Source organism: Motacilla alba, chromosome 5 (assembly GCF_015832195.1).
Source record: "Motacilla alba alba isolate MOTALB_02 chromosome 5, Motacilla_alba_V1.0_pri, whole genome shotgun sequence".
Classification (NCBI taxonomy): Eukaryota; Metazoa; Chordata; class Aves; order Passeriformes; family Motacillidae; genus Motacilla; species Motacilla alba.
In genome coordinates, this window is record NC_052020.1 from 17,814,090 (window position 1) to 17,833,794 (window position 19,705).

Below are 19,705 nucleotides of genomic sequence, written 5' to 3' on the forward strand. Positions count from 1 at the left end.
CAGCGATACAGAGTTGGAAATCTCTGTAGATCCTAACGAAAGGTCCCTGCTTTATCTGTCTTGATATTTTGCTGGTTGCACAACTTGCACATCCCATAGATGCAAATATTTTCATGGGGTTGGCCCTGGTTGCCCAAGGAGGGTGTTTGTTCAGATTCTCATGCTTTGCAATTAATATAAGCTTCTCAACTCCATATGAGAGAAAGGGAAGTGGTGCTAAGTGGTTTGTGGGTTGTTTTTTTTTTCCTCTCTCGGTGTTGTTGTTCTTCACCAGCTGGCTACTTTGAAAAGAGCATGCTGTGGTTTTTTCCTTAAGGAGTAACGTGTTGCTGCAAGTTCAGCTTTGGAGAGGTTGTGGGAGCTTTTGTCCGCTGGCGCTGCAGCTGCTGCGACCACTGCACAGACAATACGTGGTGCTGTGGGTACCCAGCCTGCCAGCCTGGTCTTGCTGCAGGGGATGCCAGCCCAGCTGAGTGCCAGGATCCTTCTTTCCCGCTGCATTCCCACACTCACTTGGTGGTGGCTGGGAGATGCGAGTCCTTGCCTTGCTGCAGACCATGCAAGAGCAGCAAAGTTCACACCACGGGATGTTGTCAAAAGAATAAGAGCCTGTTTCCAGTAAATACCTTTTCTCTGCCTCATTTAGCTATGGCAGCCTTATCTTAAGAGGACTGTATGAAGTGTGCTTGTCACAGCTGTGTGAGGCACCCACACAGCTCACGGAGATATCTTGTGTATTCTCTTCTGAGCTCCTGGATGAAAAGTGGCTACTTTAGAGGGTAAATTGGCTCCATGGGTTTAAAAGAAGGTATCTAGTTTTGACCTAGAGAGCACACTTCATGTTTAGGTACTGTGGAAAACCTTTGAGTGAACTTCACGAAGTCCGTGTTCATTGTATTTTTCAGAATACTCACTGAACTTGCATTCATTTTGTGCTCTGTGAAAGCAACAATTTCTTTTGGGGCTGTAGAATAAAGAATAAAACACTAGCTTAAAGTGTATACTTGTAGAATAAAGAATAAAACACTTGCTTAAATGTTGTGGAGGAGTAGTCACCTTATAAAACTCAGCCTGGGCAGCTGGCTGTGTGTTTCACAATGACCTTGGCCAGTCACACTGGTGTTGTCTTATGACCATGCCACCACTTAAAGGGAGGACAAAAAGGCCAACTACACGAACTTTTATATCTGGTCAGGGTTTTGACTGTTAGCTTAATTCAGATTTTCTGTTGGAGTTGACATAGTATGTCCTCTGAGTTTGATGAAAACTGAGGAAGTAAGGGAAAATGAAGCCAATGGAATGGCAACCACCACTTGGAACAGTTTCTTTATGGAAGCTCTCCATTTGGGCAAGAATTACTAACCTACAACATATTTTCCTTCAATGTAGGTCTTCACCCTCTCTGTCCTAATCTTAAGTCTACAGGTGAAAGGCAATAATGGTAAATCCTAGAGCCTAATCAGCGTTTGATGGAGGGAATTGATTAAGAGCAAGACAAGCTCCCCTGTCAGTTTTTAAGGATGGATTGTGAGGCTAAGCTGATAAACTTTCAGTCTTCTGAGATCTATTTTTTCTTTGCTGTTGGAATAGGATTTTTTTTTTTGGTGTTAATATACTCACATTACAAAACACTGCACTTGTCTTTTTGCTTGAGTGGTGCTTCAGATTGAAGTTGGCTGGTTTGGCCTGTGAGATGGTGGTTTTCTGTGGGATTTTTCCATTTTTAGAAAAAGCTTTTTGCAAACACTTGATTAATTAATTTAATTTTATTTCTTCCGTTGAAGTTCCTGTGTGGGAACAATGAGAGCTTTGTATGAACTGTACCCACTACACCATGCTGTGGCCTTGAAGGTTCATTGTAGGGACTCACATGGTCCTCAGGGTGTTGCTTTCTGACAATAAGAGGATTTTAAGGGAGAAACCAAGCAGCAGTTTATTTCTAGCTAGGTGTGAATGATGTACAAGAGTGAGAGACTGCTGTGTGTTACTTAGGAGCCCTGAAGAACAACACATGGTGAGCTCCACTACCCTTAAGTGAAGAGGGAGCTTTATAAGCACATCACTCCTGTTCAAAATCTAACTGGTGGCTTGTCTCTGCCAGGATCCTGTGAAGGTACATGATTGTTTGAGATCTCACAATATTGGGAAGACTATAAAATTCAGAGTTCAGGTTTAAGCTCTGAAGTTAATTCTTCTAAAGAAAGAGAATTTTGTCATACCAAGGATCTGAGGAGTCACGGATCCACATTGACAGAGCCTCTGACTGCAGATACTGTTGTGGTTCTCTCCTCCCTTAAGGAAAAAAAAGCCAAAGCCCAGATCACCAGAACTCTGAAAGAGGTTCTTGTCCAAAAGTGAAGATTTTCTGTAGTTGTTCCAAATGACTGTTTCCTCAGGGGGATCATTTTCATAACTTGTGCACAATTCTTTAATCCAGCTTGGAGCTCACAAGGCAGATGGGGTCATGACAAGAGCCAGGAAGTTCACATGATCTTATTGGACTGGATCATCTTTAACAGTGCCAGTTCACATCACCTGTCCATTCCTTGCTTTTTCCAAACCACTGGGGAAAGAAATAAAACCCCTAGCAGCCTTGTGACATTTAGCATTACTCAAACACACTTGCAATCTCAAGTGGTCAGCAAAGGGCAAATTTTGTGTGTGTGGGTGAGCAGAATTGGAGAGGAACCTCAGATCACACATAGGACCAGGCTCCCACTACTTGAACAGTGCCTTCTCAGCTCTTGCAGTCTGTATTTATAGTACCAGACCAAAAAAAAGCCTGAGGGTGTGTAAAGGGATGATGCAGCCACCAGTACGAGCAAACTTAGGTCTTTTGGTGCACATCCCATCTCTATGTCCTCCCAGCCCTGCCTGGAGCTGCTTTTAGTGGTATTTGCTGTAGCCCACGAGGTAGTTGCATGAGATTTTTGGTCCAGTTTTCAACCCCCTTTCCAGAGATCATGGCTTAAGTATCAGAGCTTCAGTTCTTGGGTCTTGCTGGTGCTTGTGAGGGCAGGGATGACCAACTGAATAAAAGGTCAGGACTCATTTCTGGGGGCTGATGGCAAAGGGTCAGAGCATGAAATACTCCCAGTAGTCATGGATTTGCAGAGTGATGTAGGCCATGTAACAGATCTTCACACACAGAGCATATAGAACAGCATATAGAAAATATAATCATTTTACTTGTAATAATAAAGTTGTATTGTTATGCGCTGGGGAATTGAAGGCAGATGCTTGGATTTTTCCCAATGGGAAGGGAGGTTCTGATTTTGGTTTATTTATTTATTTATTTATTATATAAATAAAAAAGTTCAACCAAAGCCAAAGAACTGTGAGTCAGCGTGATTTTCACTGCTGGATTTCCTGTGCCATGGTCCCCAGGCATTGTCTAACAGATGCATGTACCCACACAAGGCTGGATGAACCCAGACACTCCGGACTTATTTTTGTCACCCTGTTGCAGAAACTCCTTAGGGAGCCTCTGTGTATGCTTAGGAGCCAGTGGTATGGGAAAACCTCTTAGCAGAGGGTCCTGGGAAAACACTCAGCTTCTGATCCCAGGAGCAAGTTCCCTGTGCCAACACCATATGCAATTCCTCATGGCAGCTAGATCTCCAGGGAGGAGGAAACAACTCCACCACCTCCTTTCTTCTTCTACTTTATGATGGCTGAGTTTTATAGTTGCTCTGTAGGCGCTCTGTGTGCCTCCCTGGCTGAACAAAGGCGTATCTGTGCTTTCAAAGGTAATGTCAGTCTGCCTCGCTGCTGTCTCAAGATGCAGAGAGGGATAAGTGCTCCAAATGGGCTAAGGTTGAAAATTAAAATAGACCAAGTGAGATCCTCAACCTTGATTGTCTTGGCTTTAGTGGCATCAATGCCAGGACTCTACTTTTTGCCCTTTCCTTAGGGTGAACCTTCAAGGTGAGATCTCAGTTGTGGGACTCACTTGTCTGGTTCTTACCCCTTGGCTTGGGCTGTCCTCTCCCTTCCTTTGGGAAGCTATGAACACTTGCACCTTGTCCATACTACATGCAGATAATGGCTTAGGCCTGTCAGGAGAAGTTGTCTTTGAAGTTTTGAGTTTGCCTCCTGTGGTTATTTTTTTCAGGTCAAATACAGAACTGTTTGCATGAGCCTTATAAAGTCCAAGAATTAATCCAATGAATGCTGCTGTGTTTCTAAATGTCTCTGCAATGTGTGCTTCCCCAGTGTTGCAGAGCTGTGCTTGAGCAGCAGCACCAGAAAATCTTGAGAGGCTGGGGGGAGATGGCTGGACACCAGGAAAGAAGATGGGAAGCCGTATATATGGCATGTAAAGACAAGTGATGTTTATGGTTTTGGCATCTCATTGCTGCAAGGTGTTAGGGAAGTCAGTGGCTTAAGAAGATAAAGATCTGAGTGTTGTATGGACAGCAGGGATAACCAGAGCTAGACATTTTTCAAAGAGAAAACTGGTGTAGGGACTTCCTTTTTTTTACTTTTCAGATAATCTGGCAGGATGAGACCCTACTCTGGGACCAGAGATGGTTTCCACTGAAAAGTGTAGAAGAAAATTTTGGGCAGTGGAGAATTCCCAGTGATGTAATTGATGCCCAACCATCGCTTACACTGCCCTAATGAAGTTACATCAGAGGACTTACAGTGCAGTGCAGTTCAAAGTCCAGAAGTTCCTTTTTTCTTTGTTTTGTTTTGGGTTTTATGTTTGTTTTCTGCATTGTTTTGTGTTTTGTTGTTGTTTTATTTTTTGTTTTGGGTTTGTTTTTTTGTTGGTTTTTTTTTTTTCAAATGTTCAAAAGCAGGAGCTTTTCCTGCTACTGCATGGGATTTGCCTGAGGACTTTGCCATGCAGAGGTTGATCTGTGATGGAGGTTGCGTCGTCACACCTGAAAAAAGGGTGCTTCGGCTTAGAAGGGCACCTGCAGGATCACATTGCCCCGTTTTACTTTTCCCAAGCTGTGACTCCTCCAGCTCATGTTGCAGATGTTTTGGGTTGTACTTTGCACGGTCTCTTTCTGTGCTCTCAGGATAAATTGGGTGCTAAGGACGGGGTGTTCCAAGTGTCAGCTGTGTCTGGTCACCAGGTGCTTGCCAGGGTAGTACCAGCTGCATGCCAGTGTTGCTCTCTGGCCGACATCTCCTACTCAAGACATTCTTGGTCTAAAGACTTTAAGGTTTTCTTCTTTCTGTTTGCAGTTAGGGGATTGTGTCCAGGCTCCCTTTCATCTCTTTGTCTGTTTGCTTAATGGACTTTCTGACACTCTTTTCCACAGCAAGATGTCATCCCTGAAGCTCAGGGCATGGTTTGCTTCCTATCTGTAGCTCTTTCAATCAAGCCAATATGGTTCATGTGACTGGAGTGTTTGCCCCCTCTGTTGTGCCTGTTGCAAGTGAAGACCTGAGGCCAGTGTTGTTCTTTTCTCCATCAGTTGTTGATCTGTGTAGAGGAACACCTAAGTTGGGCAGGGTCTTTGGAGCTTTATGGCCAAGTCAAATGCAGTACCAAGCCAGATCTGGATCTACCTATTGCCTGTACCAGGGTTTCTACAAAGATGTAGGTACATCTAACCTTTAGGCATTATCAGAGGGACTTCAACTACTCTTCTGCTCTCAGGAGCTTTGCTTATTTGTGAATCAGCTTGTTGAGCTCCAGTGTTGAGGAACCACATCTGACACAGGCTTGGTGTCTTGCATTTCTGTGGTTTCTTTTCAGCTTTACTTGGCCTGCAGATGCTGGCTGTGATCCCACCCAAATCCTGCTTGTCGTTGTTGCTGTGGACTCCCAAGGAAGCTCTGGAAGGAAACCCCCCCTGGCTTTTGCTGATTGTGCAGGTCTGCCAGCAGATGCTGGAGGCTGCGACGGAGGTGGTGGAGAAGGCTTTGTGCTCCTGTCCCCTGCACGCTCAACCACAGCCACTGATGAGCACATGTTTTACGACAAAAGCTTGAATGTGGGGGAACAGAAATCCCCAGCTTTACCATAAGTTTCCTGTGTGACCGTCAGGAAGTCACTTAATTGTTGTGGGTTCTTCATTGCAGGGTGGAGTTCCTTGTTCCTTTATCTGTGTGTGCCAGTCATGTGTCACTGAGGGGTGGGATATATGAACCTGTGTGGAGGCCACTCAGAGTTGAAGGAGAATGTCTCCTGTGTCCATTCTGTGATGCTTGCAAGACAGGCAGGATAAGTCCTTGGACAGTATCCCTTTGTTGCTCCAGAGCCAAAAGGGAAATGCCTTCCTTTTCAGTGTGGAGAGCTGCAATCCTCACATCTTCAGTCTTTTCTGTAGCAGGTCTGTTATGTGACAGTGATGCACCTAACTCCCTCACAGCAACATGGCTTGGATTTTTTTTTAATCCAGACTTCTGCAGAGGGAGGGGTTATGAGCATCACGTTAACAAATCTAATGTGGCTGAGATTTACTATAAGCAGTGAAGTGAGGTTTGGGTAATTCAGGACCCTAACTTAATAAAGTTCTGCCAATCCAAACTTAAATCTCGCACCATAACCTTTGGATGTTTCTGTTTCTGTCAGGCTGTGTGATGGTTTCCCAGCATTGCACACACAATGCATTGGTTGGCTCTGCATGGCTACACACTTGGTTGTGATGAATTCATTCATGGCTGTTGAAGGGCTGGGTTTGGAGGTCTTCTGTGGACCTCTCTTGCCAGCAGTGCTCACTGTCCCCATCCCTCCTGGCTGATGCTGCAGCTGCCAGGTCCATAAATCAGCAGCGTGCCCCTGAATATGTGCTGCATAATGACTGATGCATATTCATGTTTGCTACATTGTGTCACCCTGCTAATAATGTATCTTGGTGAGAAGGAGAGCGGGGACAGGATCCCAGTAGCTGACGCCTCCTTGCTTCATTTTATCTCCTCTTTCTGCTTCCTCCTTGTCTTTGGCTCTCTGAAGAGAGCCTACCCCCTCTCTTGCTTTTCTAATGTATTTTCCCCAGCTGCTTCTCCCAGATGTGCTACAGCAAGCCTGGTAGGTTTGCTTTTTTTTGTGGTGCCTTCTTCCCCTCCATCCCTGCTCTGCTAATAAATCAAGGTGTGTACTTGCAAAGGCCCTGCAAGGACTAAAGGAACACGGGAGGATGATTGTTATATTTGAGCATTTAAATTAAAAAGGCCTACTAATAAAAAGACACTCTGGAAGTATCTGGTCTTGGCTGTTCCTTTGAGCTCTGTTTGTGAATGAGCTTTTATTGGTGTCCCATTTGGAATGGAAGGCAAGAAAGAAACTCAGTTTTGGTCCCTCATCTCAAAATGGACTGTCCCTCACCCACAACTCACCTGTGGAGAAGATGCTGTTGCACCTGTGCTGCTTTACCCTCTGTTTTTGAAAACGAAGAGGAAGAAAAGTGCTGTACCACCTTTCCCTAGAAAAGATAAAATTTTGCAAGATCTGATTAGCAGCCTGTGACATACCACATGTGAGAGAGGATGGATGGGGCTGGCTCTTTCTTCTTTCAGTACAAGATCCTAAGTGCTGTCCAGGGAAGCTGAGGTAGCCAACTTGGTTACTAACCAAAGTGTGTCCTGAGATCTGCCTGAGTCCAAACAGCCAGGACTGTCTGTTGTGGCAGAGAGGGATCCCTCTCATTCCTGCTCTGTATTCCTTCTTCTAGGGGGAACTTGAACCATTCCCAGAAGAGAGGACCCTATTTCTCTGTGGAAGCTCGTTAGCCATCCAGAGGGTGAGTGCCCCATGGGCAGGAGCAGACTGGGCTCCTGCTGTCCCAGGATACTCATTTGTCTGCTTTTATGCTGCTGGCCAACAGCTTCCACCTTTTATCACCCAAACCCAATGGCACTGGCTGTCTGGAACTTTCTGCTGCAGGAGCTGTAGTGCAATAGGACATGTGCTCTGTGAACCATTTTATTTCTGGAGACTAGAGTTCACCAATTCAAATTCTTATAAACCCTATTTTGCTCCAAAAACTGACCTTTAAAAAATCTCTTAACCATTAATGGCTAAAAAAACCCAACAAAAAACCAAAACAAACACCTAAAAGCATTATCAAAACAATTCTTGAAACTTCCCAGGTGCAACTACCCTGTTTTCTTATTCATCTGTTTGCTGGTAAAATACATGTGTTGGGATTTAAAGCCAGCAGGAAGTTGAACAACCATATCTATTTCCATTGCAAATTCTTCTCAGTGAAAAGGGCTTGTATGCATTTCCTGAAATTGGTTTCCTAATTTTTCTTTGTCAACAGTTGTTTGGGAGGAATAAGGAAGGGTAGGGAAGGGGAGGAGAGCAGAAAGCTCATAGGGAGAGTGTGTTTTTTGACTCTGGGGTACTTTTTTTGCTGTGCATTAGTGGTGCTCAGGTTGGGAGGCCCTTTTCTTAAGTGATGTAGGTGGCCACCTTCCCTCTTTCTTGTAGCTGGGCTTCAGGTGAGCAGAGCCTGCCCCTCTGCTCTCGGCCCTACCTGCATCTCTGGGTGCTTAACTGTGGATCAGAGCATCTGCCTCTCTGCTGGCTGCCTGTGCCCATGACCTAATTGTGATTTCATCAGGATAATTGGAGAGCAGGGCCTCTCTTACAGTACTCTGTGCTTTCCCACTTGATGTACCCTGCCTCCCCAATTGGCTCTGCCTTGGGAAGCTGAGCTGGGGATGAGCTGCCAGCTCTGACAGCCCAACACAAAGACTCAGCAGGAGACCAACAGCTTTCCCATCCAAAACTTCTGGGGTTTTTTTGTTTCTCCTTTTTTTTTTTTTTTTTTTTTTTTTTTTTTTTTTTTTTTTTTTGTCTCAGGTGAAAACCCCAGATGGGAAATCACATGGCCTGAATTCAGTTCCCAGCTTTACCACCATTGATGGCTTTGGGCCAGTCTCTTGGCTTGTTTGCATCCCCTTGCCTGCCTCTGCAGTGAGTAGGATGGTGTTTCTGTTCATGCATGGCCGCCTCCACTCTAGCACTGGGTGCTCCATCGCTTGCAGCTTAGTAGTGAGATCTGAATTTGTCCCTTCTTGTGCTGTTGCAGCAGAGCCAGATGGCTGCAACCTGCCCTAGCATGATGACAGGACCCCTGGGCACGGGAGAGGCTGGACCTTTCCCCAGCAGCTTGCCTGCAGCTGCTCCTTTCATCACCAAGAGGACCAGGCAGGACATACCAGGTACCTTAGGAAACCAGCCTGGAGACAGCATCTCTTGTAATTCCACACCATTGCTGGGCAGTGTTTTCCCCTAAAGCCTGATATTCTCTAATAGCTGTAATTACAGAGATCCATTTACACTGATGCTGCATACTCATCTGCCCCAAGTTTCTACTTCATTGCACCTTATATCTTGTGGGAAAATCAATACAATTTGGTACTGAGACTGGCAAGCCAAGAGATTGTTCAGAGCCTGGGTTCATGGTTGTGTACCACGTGTTTTAACACTTAACATTTACCATCATCTATAATATGGGTCTTGTTTTAATGCTTCCTGGGTACCTGCCCATCTTTTTATATACTCAAGATATATCACACTGCCTTTCATGCATCCCATTAGTGCTTATGGGTGGGATTTTAATGTAAAGGAAAGTTAAAAGTTGCCTCTTCTCTTGAGCTCTGTTGTGCTGAGTACCGTTAGTTTTTCTGAAAAAGGCTGGGAGGCCTGAGAGAAGTCTCTTTTCTAGGGTCAGGTGGAGGGGTGCCAACCCAGGCAGGGAAGTGTTTGCCTCTGAACCACCTGCTCAGCCCTGGGAGGCTGGAGTGGAGATGAAAGTGGAGGAGTCCTGGCAGTTTGCAGCCTTCTGCATCTCCACAGTGAGAGCTTTTCCTCCTTCACACTGCTTTCCTACACACGTTGGTATGTTCAACACTAGGTCCTGAGTCCTGACTGCAAGATAGGAGTTCAGGTTTTTTAAGTGTCTCACATTGTCCTGTCCTGCACTGTGGCCTCTTCATGCCTTTGTTAGCCATCTTTACCAACTTTCAGACACAACTCCAGTCTCCTTCCTTATGCAGGTTACTCTTGCTCATGTAGACTCTCAAAGAGCGCTGAAGTGTTGGATCATAAATCACAAGTGTAATTTAATAACTGTCTTCAGTTTTTTCACATCGCAGGCCCTGCCAGATGCAGAGAACTGTGACTTGGGTGCTAGCACAGGTGGTCTCTCCCATCTGCATGTGATTTTTTTTTTAAGGGTCTCTGTTCAGCAGTGGTGTGGGTTGTATCATTTGCTTGCCTGTTTCTTTCACCCTTTCTGTGGGTTGGCAGCAGTTAACCCACAGAGCAGTGTGCTTTTCCTCTGTGGAAGTTAGCTTGGAAGATTGGTTCTTCTGCAGAGACTGTGGTGGGATGAGTAAGTCGGGATCAGGGAGACAAATAGAGTGGTGGTGGTGGGAGGTGAAGGTCCCACCATGATTCTCAAGCATATCCCAGCACCTTCCAGAGTTTCCTGACTGCGTGCTGCTCCTCGTGCCCCATTCATGATGCTGGAGACATGGGCACGAGCAGTCCTGACTTATAAGTTTCTGAGATAATGGGCCTGCTCATCTTTCTTTAGAAAATAGTAATTTCGATGGCCTGTATTGGGTGTGGAGAGTGGGGTGCATGGGCAATTTCTTCATCCAGAGGAGAGCTCTTGTGTGGCTGGTTTCTTCTCTGGGTTTATTGTGTTACTGACTGATTTTGGTTGTTTGCTATTTTGGGTATTTTGGGTTTGCTATTATAGGTACCTACCAGTTGTTTTTTTTTCTTGGAATAAACTGCCAACAAAAAACTTTTTGAAGAATTTTTACTTTTTGAGAGGGAAAGCAAGAACAGTGTAGTCGCACTCTCTTACTGCCAACAGCAGGTGATTGCACAGCTTTGTCTTTTACTTAAATCTCTGACAGCTGAAGCAGAAACCAGGGAGCAGAGAACAGGTAGCAGCTCTGGAGAGAATGATACTGTCTTATTTTCCTTTGTCCTTCCATATTTTCCCAAGCCCTTTGTGGTTGGGTAGTCTCTGGCAGAGGGCTTGTGTTGCCAGAGGTGCTTTGACTGGAAACCATGAGGGTTGGGCTTGGTGCAGTGACCAGTCCATGCCTGTTCAAGACTTTGTGCAAAGCTGAGGCTTGCACATTGCTGCTGGGAGATGTTTATGGCTGCTGTGGAGAGGCAATCCCTCCCTTCCAGACCTGCCTATCCCTGGGACCTACCTGCAGCTTTCTGCTGTTCTTCCTCACAGGTTTCTCCTTGAATGTGCATCTGTATTTTGAGCCTCCTATGTTATGTCATTCTTTACCCCTTTTCTTCCTTTCCTCTGCAGCAATATTTTTGTGCTCAGTCCCTTGGGACAGGCTGCCTTTTCCTTCAGATCTTGAAGAGCTAGCAGAGGATAGAAGAAGGCATTCTGCTCCTTTTTGGCTTTTTTTTCCCTTTTTTTCCCCCCTAATAGAAGACATTTATTATCTCCAAGTCATCTCTCCAAAGCAGGGCCAGTATTTGCAACTTTTATTCTCTCTTTGGCATCCCTTTCTCTGTTTTCATCTGTAAGGTGCACTGTCTGAGTATGCAGGTTTACAGACAGCAAGCCAACAACAGGCACAATTGGTTAGATTTGTAGCTCACTTGTTGATTTAAAAAGCAACAAGTAAATTAATATGAAGCACTGGATAGGCTTCATAACAGAGCATTAGCTTGCCAGCCTCAGTTCCCTAATCTCTTTGGGGCCAGACAGGCCATAGAGAACATCAGCATTTTGGTCCTTGAGTGAAAACAAAAGGTGGCATTTCACACCCCTGGAAGGGCTCCTTCAGTCCTTCTGCAGGCTGTGCTTTGCGATGTTGATGACAGTCTTGTGCATGAGCAAATGGAGGAGACTGGACAGTTGGGGGGTAAGCCAACAAGATTTGTTTTATCAATGCTCAGAGATCACCGAGTAGGATTCCTGATGTGTGGGTGTGGATGACTGCTGGTGTAAAACTGGCATGGGTGTTGTTCTAGAGGACTGCAGGCCATTTCTGCCTGCAGGGCATCTCTGCTGAAGGGAAACAGAATCAAACACAGTGGCATTTGCAGTCATATGGCTCCTCTGGACAGGGCTTTGGAGGAAAGGGTGCTGGTCTGACATGAGTCCAAAGAGATTTGCAGAGTTGAATCTGACTTCTGATGCCTTTAAATGCAGAAACTCCCAGTGGGCAGGTGCAGTGATGGTGAATGCTCAATAATGAACAGGTGTAAAACTTCTGGCATAGCTGGCCTTCCTACAGAAGTATTGTGCAAAAATCTGTCTCTTGACTTGTTTAGCTTGCTTGCTGCCTGTCCTGGGAGAGAAGCAAACTGCTGAGAGGAAACGAGGGACACAGACAAAGCTCCTTCAGTTGGTTATTCTATTTGGAAGGGTGTCAGATTCTCCCTTGTGGTGAATGTGTTAGAAACCCACTGAGTATCCCTTCCACTTGATGCCCGAGCTCTTGTTGGAGCTGTGGTGGTGAGATGGGATGTACTGGTGGGGCCGAGCCCCTTGAGTTCCTAACCTCTGCTGAGTGAGTTTCTGGAGGCTTCACAGTCAGGTCTCCCAAACCACCTTTCTAGGCTAGAGAACAGGGACAGTGAAGAAGATCAGGTTATTTTTTGCAGGACACAATTTGATCTCTGGGTAACACCTGTAGCCTACTTTAGGTCTTAGCCCTGTGACAGCTTCTGCCAAGCATCTTGGTCCTTGTTTCTGCAGGCAGGGCCTCCATGCTGCCACCCAGCATGTGCAGGCAGGAGAGGTGCTGCCCTCACCCACGCCTCCATCCCCTCCCTGTGAGACAAAGGTAGGATGTTGGTGTCCACTGGGGCTGGGTGCTTGCTCTCCCCACGTCCTGCTCAAGGCTGGCAGATGGCTCCTGTTTGCTAGAGCTGTGTGGCTCTGGCTACTGGGCTGGGAGCAGCTGCTGCTGCCAGGCGGAAGCACTCGGCGAGGCTTTCCTAGACAGCTTTGAACGGGAGCCAGGAGCCCTCTCGCTAAAGGAGAAAATCCACGAGGTCAGGAAACACAGCAGCAGCAGCTTCAGCTCCACGCTGGGGCTCTTGGCTTGGCACGTGGATCTCAGCCCTCCTCTTTCCAGACGGCGCTCCTGGAACTGCTCTCCTCCTTGCTCGCTCTCTCAGCTGTTGCTTGACAGCCCTGTGTGTGGCTTTTGGGGGGTGTAGTAGTGGAGTGCTGCAGAGGTGATAAATTTGGATTTAGGGAAACACTAGATGGTGACCTGGATCAGACTTTCAGATCTTGAAGACCTTGCAGAAGATGGAAGAAGCATTGTTCCTGCTCTGTGTGGGACTGGGAGGCTGTGCTTTTGTGTTTCACTCTGTTATTTTGTGGTCAGCTGTGTGTGGGCTCTGTGTTGGCTGCTGAGCAATAGAAACTGGAAATCCTCGCATCAGGAGAAGCTTTCACAACCACCAACAGGCTGTAAACCTCCATCCGGTGTGTCACCAGCATGAAAACTGGGGTGTCTGTTACCATCTCTCTGACAGGAACTCCACTCTCTCTTCCCTATGTCTGTTTTATAGGAAGCCAGAAATGTTGCTTTTGGGATGGTTGTTCCTTGAACTAGCCCCTATGGTGGTGGTGATGTTTTTGTGGCACTGAGGAACAGCCACCCCTGTGTTGAAACCATGGGTGCATCAAAGAGCAGCCTTGCTCTTCCCATCTTCAAGAGCAAAAAGTGTGATGGGGGAGTTATGAGATGGTGTTGGTAAGCTTAAGGATAGGACCCGTTCTGCCCAGCTCTGTGCTAGAGTTTGGCCATATTGAAATCTCTGCTTTCCCTGCAGCCTTTGGCTAGGCTGCATCTTTCCATGGAATTTGCCCATACCCTGGTGAGCTGTTGGGTCTGCACACTGCCCCAGAGGAGCTTGCATTGGGGAAAGGAAGTGAGCTCCCCTAAGCATTGATTTTAGCCCACATGAATTGGGGCAGCTCTCATGCCCAGAGCTGTCCATCATTCCCCATGCTCTCCCTCTGCATTAGGACATGTTTTACAGCAATGGTGTGGAGCAGGTAGGCTGGACCTGCCCTCCTTTGCGAGCTGCAGAATCTCTCCTGCCACTGCAGGGGCGAGGATGGCAGAGCAGTGGAGAGTTAGCTGAGGTGACAGCACCTTTGAGGGATGGTGTCAGTGAGCAAACACCAGCATTGCAGAGCTCTTGCATGGGAATTGTCCACGGGCGGGCCACAAGCGGGGAGTAGCAATAGCTCCTTTGCCCCCTTTATTTTCCCTGCCTCTTGGGTGTGTGGGGTACAAGAAGCTGTGGGTTTGTGTTTCTGTGGAGGAGCCAGACCTTAAAACTCTGTGCTAATGTGCTGATATGCAGGGCTTGGTGATGTGTGGTTGCCCCTTTGCTGTGCAATGGAGCTCAGCTGATGTCGGGAGCAGGGAAAGGTGCTCAAGCTAATGTGGGTGACCACTGTGTCCCCCACCTCCTGCTGCAGTGTGAACCATAAAGCTGCTATGGCTGTGTGGGCTGGGGGTCTTTCAAAGGAATAGGCAGTGTCTTCCACTGGGGTGGTCTTGAGGGAGAACCCCCTCGTAGAGAACTTATGTCTTCTCCTTCCCTGGGGAGTCAAAGCTTTTCTCACTGCTTCAGCAAGTCCTACAAGCCTGGGCAGTTGTACTGTTTTCCTTGAGCATCTTTGTGGTACCCGCTTCATCTTCAGATGCAGAGGAAAGTCCATGTGTTTTGCTGGGGGATGGAGATCTCCCTGCTCTGTAATGAAAGGTGGGATATAGTGGCAGTGTTCCTTCAGACCCCCAGGACCCCTCTGTGTTCAGCTGTGAAGCTGTTTGCTGAAGGAGCGATTCCCTCCCCGACAGCCATGCTGGTGGAGATGGTCAGTCCACATTTGCTCCTCAGTCCCCTTTTCATCCTGTCTCTTCCCAGAGAGATGAGAAGCCTGGGGTGGGGATCTCTCTAGTCCCTGAGAAGCTGTGCATGTGAGAACAACATATATGTGAAGGCATGCATTAATGGAGCAGAGTGACATATGTGCACAGTCAATTAGTGAGATCACGTAGACTCTCTCCTATTGCTTTCAATCTGCAGTTCTTCCCTGACTGCCAGAACACAGGCACATTGGACTTTCAGAGGAACCAGTGTCACTTTCAGGTGGGCACCTAGGCTATGACATGATTTGCACTTCATTTCCCCCCACCATCACCACTTTTCCATTGTGTTTAACTGCTTCTCCAGCACAGCAAATCACAGGTCCTGCTTGGCATCATATTTGTCACCTGGTTGCTCTTCTGCACCCCCTCGTTTGCCCTTCTTTAGGATTCTGGATGCTGAGAAGGGCTTGAGCAATAAAGGGCCTTGGCAAGAGGTGGTTGTGTCTGATTGCACAGAGATGGAACTGCCTGTGTGGTTTTGGGTTGCAGTCAGGTGGGGATTGAAGGCAAAAAGTTCTGGCTTCCCTGCCATTAGATCTCTGCTGTGTTAGCAAATGCATCAGCTGTGGTAGTGGTCTAGAGCAGCCTTTGCTGCCACAGTTTGTAGCAGCTTCCAAAGTTTAGGATCAGGGCTGACAAGCCTGGGGAGGAGGGTGGAGTGATTTAACTGTCTGGGGTGGGAGGATGCAGGAAGGGCTTCTAAACCCTGTGAATACTGAAGGGTACTGACAAGGGGAACTGTGAGCTTGTCTTTCTGCTACCTGCTGCATTTTGGGTGGGTTCCCCAGAGCCTGCAGATGGTGGCTGAGAAAGAGATCTGACCCTGGAGTGACTTTGAGTGGGCAGGGGCTGCAGTCCAACGAGGGTGGATTTCTATTTATACCTTTGGGGTTTTGTAATCTTCCTGAGTTAGTTCCTCTTTCTCAGCAGACTTGGAGCAGAAATTTAAGGGAGAAGCTGGGGGGATGTGAATCTTCTGCTGCTAAAGGGCCATGGGAGGCACACAGTACTGCAGAAGTGTGGTTTGCTCATCCTCACCCTAACCATCATTGTCAGTCAGCACCTTTTGTGACAGCATCTCTTCAACTCCTGTTGGGTTTGCCAAATTGAGCTCAGGGAGCAGGGATGCCCCTTCTGCAGTCCTTCCTCTCACGATAGCAGCACCCTTAGCTGGAGGACAGGCAGAGGGTGTGGATGTGCCACCGTCTCAACCCTACTGTGTGGTTTGAGGTTTGACACAGCCTTGAGGGTGAAGACATGGAGGTCACAACATGTTTGGGCAGGGCTGGACCTTCTCTCCTGCTCTTGTGGGAATTGACATCCCAGCCTCGTTGGGCAGGGGTTTCAAATCTATCTAAAGATTTCAGATCATCAGCTTGAGATAAGGTAAATCGGGGACAGTGCTGAGCACTTCTGCAAAACCAGACTTCTTAAACTGGTTACTTTAGGGGTTGATGTACACAGCCTGTACCTCTTGTTTTCTCATCAGTAATGCTCTCCTACCTCTTGAAGTTTGCTCAAGGAACCTGTGAAGTTTGCATCCAGATGGTCAGGCTGAAGGATTGCAACAGACCACAGGATGAACAGAGTTTCTGTATTTGGTTTGATGGATTATTTTGCCCATTATAAAGTAACCTCTCTTAGTATAGTGACCATGTTTGTCCTTGCAGGTGGTGGTGCTCCTGGAAGTCCTGAGCTGGGGTCAGCTGGAAGATGACTGAATACAAGCTGGTGGTGGTGGGAGCAGGTGGTGTTGGGAAGAGTGCTTTGACGATACAGCTCATTCAGAACCATTTTGTTGATGAGTATGACCCCACAATAGAGGTAAGTGGCTCTGGGCATGGGGTTGGTCTGTCTGCATGTTTTCTTCTTCCTTCTCCACCTTGTCTCCAACCTAGAGCATGCTCAGTTTGGTCTCAAGTCTGAACTTGAGCAGGGATGTTCCTTTGCTTTGCAGAGCTATTCTGAGTCACTTTGTGTCTCTGTGTGTGTGTGTGTGTGTTCAGCGGTCGCAGAGACTGACTTAACATCTCCTGCAGAAGGGCAGTGGTATCTGCTGAAGAGAGGTGACATGGGAGGCAGCAGAGACAGGCAGAGCAGGGCAGGGGCTGAGAGGCAGCACAAAAGTCTTCCTTTCTGATGAGATGACAACGTAGGGAGGCATTAAAGGTTTAGAATTGAAGAGCCATTTTGTGCCTGTGCTTCCATTTCTCCTCCTGTGAAATCAGAGTAAATGTATTGACTTTGTCTACAGGATGTTTTGAGCTTTACTGATGAAATGGGTTTTATCAGAGCTTGGTTGTATTATGTATGTTATGTCTTGCAGTTTGAGCAAGACGTGTTGAGCAGCGGAACTGCTGTGGCTCCCAGAGTGCTGCCTCTGCCTCTTCACAAGGAGTTAAAGGCTGATGTGTGTGTCTCAGTCGGTTTGGATGGCAGCACTGACCTATCTAGCTCAGCACCCTGCCTGAAGAAGCAGGCAGGGACCCTGTGGTCCTCACAGGCTGTATGGGAGCAGAGAGGGATTCAGTCTTCAGTATCCATTGTCCTATTATTATTTTCTTTAATTTTTCAAAAATATATTCCATTCTCCATCTGCTTTCACCACGGTTAGTGATGTGCTAATTAACCTCTGCATGGGTGAGATTGTTGGGTGAGATGTAGGCAGTAGCCACTGCGCTGCACGAGGAGTAAAGTCCACCCTGGGAAGGCAAATTGCAGCTCTGTCACGCCTCTTGGACAACAACCTCCCTGTCTGCAGTCCTAAAGGATTGTCTACCAGATGTGTATAAATGCAGCTGTGGTTTCTGCAGTTATTATTATCATAATGGCTAAAGGCCCCAGCTGGGATGAGAAATCTATTCTGGTAGGTGTTGTGTGTGTAGTCCCCACCCTGAAGAGCTTACAACTTACATAAACAAGCAAGACAAGGCTTAGTAGAAAGGCAGAAATAGTCTTACAGTCCTACAGACGGGAAGGAGAGAAAGCACTTAAAAAGCACGTGCTATTACATCATTTGGCCAAGGTCACCTAGAACGTCCGTGGCAGAGACTGGAATTTAATTTAGGGCTCCTGAGTCTCCTTGCTTATGGATGCAATTGCCTTTGTCCCCAGCTCCTCTCCCCTCATGTGGCTGTCCCCAGTAGTATTGTATACTTTTCTCAAAAACCCATTCCAGGTTGTTTTTTGCTAAAAGAAGGTTCATGGAGAGCACCCTCCCTGGGGAGACATCTGAAAGGATGCATCCTCTCTTGGACCTTAGGTGGGCAGAGGCAACTCTTACCCAGTGATGTGTTGGGTTTTGGCATCCTGTGGTTTTTGTCTCCAGCTGCCTTCTCCCTGTACATACCCTGCAGGGAATTTTCTCCATGTAAACAGGCAGCAGGGAATGTAAACCCTGCATGGCATTTCCCAGCACACCCTCTTCACCCTACGCACTTCTGCAGTGCTCTGGGAGACGCCTGCTCTCTCCTCCACTGTTCACTCCAGCCCCATTCTGTTCTTCTCCTCTTCCAAAAGCTGCCACAAGCTGCTCTTCAGCCCTCTCGCCCCTGGTACTTTTCCACCTGCGGGTACCACCAGCCCTGATGCCTTTGCAGCTCCCTTGGTTGTGCCCTGATTTCCCTGCTACCCTGGCCAACTACTGATTCATTTCAAGGTGATTCCTCTTAATTATGTTTCATTTTATGGGGATTTAAGAGACCGAGAGCTACCTGCCAGCCATCCAAATGTGACCAACAAACCACCTTCCTGTGACTAAGCTGCTTTGGATCATGCCCAGGAGCTGACTATGACTGTTCAGCCAGCTAACAAGCAGCACAACAATGCTGAAACGAGCAGGATAAAAAGGGGGGGAAAAGATGATACGTGCATGGAGCAAAGGCGTTGCCCACTGCCCACATGGATTGAGCACAGGCTGTGCTGCAAAGGTGCACTGAGAAGATGTTCCTCAGAGCAGGAGGAGTCGGGGGTAAAGACCCTGACTGGGTATCTGCTCCCCTCCTACCCTCCTGATTCACCAGTGCAAACGTTTGGCTCTGTAACTCAACGCTGTGCACCCCACCACAGCACACTCTCACAGGCCAGCTCTTGAGCTGCCAAGGAGCCTTAGGACCTTCGTTTTGGGAACAGGAGGGCCAAGGCAGCAAGAAAGGGTATGCCATTGGCATTGTCCCATGGTGGATAAGCAGGGATGGAATAAAGAGTTTCACTCTGTTGAGAAATTCTCTGGTTTATTCTTCCAGCTCTTAGCAGCTAGCTAGTAATGGGCTGCCCAAACCTCTGGTCATATCCTGACTGTAGTGCTTAGCAAATGGGCCTCTTGGCCTGGTCCCCTAGCACAGCTGGGATGCTCCTGGCATCCGCCTGGGATCTTGAGTCTGAACCCCAGACAGATGATGTTTCTGCTGCCGGGCACTTCACAGCTGGGTCTGGCTGCATTCCCCTCTGCTCAGGGTGGGGTGGGACATACAGGGCTGCAGAGAAGGGCTGAGGCTGCAGTGTGCTGGTGTGGGCTAGTGGCAGCCATGTCACCTGGTCGTGTGGCAAGGACAGCTGAGCTGCCATCCTGAGCTTCCTGGGGAGGGGGAGATCGAATGAAGCTGTACACAAAGCATTGATAGTGAGAGCTTGTCCCCTTCCTTTGCAAAGCACCCTCTGCAAGATTGTTTTATGTCTCTGCCTTGTAAGCCAGCTGGCTGGCCTTATGGGTAGCCTGTTGATGACCTGAGCTGAGGTGTGGGATCTCTTCTCTGTCAGCATGCTGGGTGCTGGTAAAACATCCTGGAACTGGGGACTTGGCAATTAACTGTGAACATGTGTGCTGAGAGGCTGGTCC

At 47.5% G+C, this 19,705-nt stretch overlaps 1 protein-coding gene across 3 annotated transcripts in view; it reads left to right on the forward strand.

Moving 5' to 3' along the window:
* Positions 1-19,705, forward strand: part of HRAS (HRas proto-oncogene, GTPase) — a 40,166-nt gene that overhangs the window by 13,116 nt on the left and 7,345 nt on the right. The window contains exons 2-3 of one of the 3 annotated variants that reach the window (XM_038139809.1): positions 7,635-7,703; positions 16,539-16,692. In XM_038139809.1, coding sequence (XP_037995737.1) covers positions 16,582-16,692 — 111 coding nt within the window. In that variant the 5' untranslated portion in view covers positions 7,635-7,703; positions 16,539-16,581. Of the gene's footprint in view, positions 1-7,634; positions 7,704-15,065; positions 15,089-16,538; positions 16,693-19,705 lie in introns of those variants that run through there. The other 2 variants (XM_038139810.1, XM_038139808.1) reach the window with 2 other exon arrangements.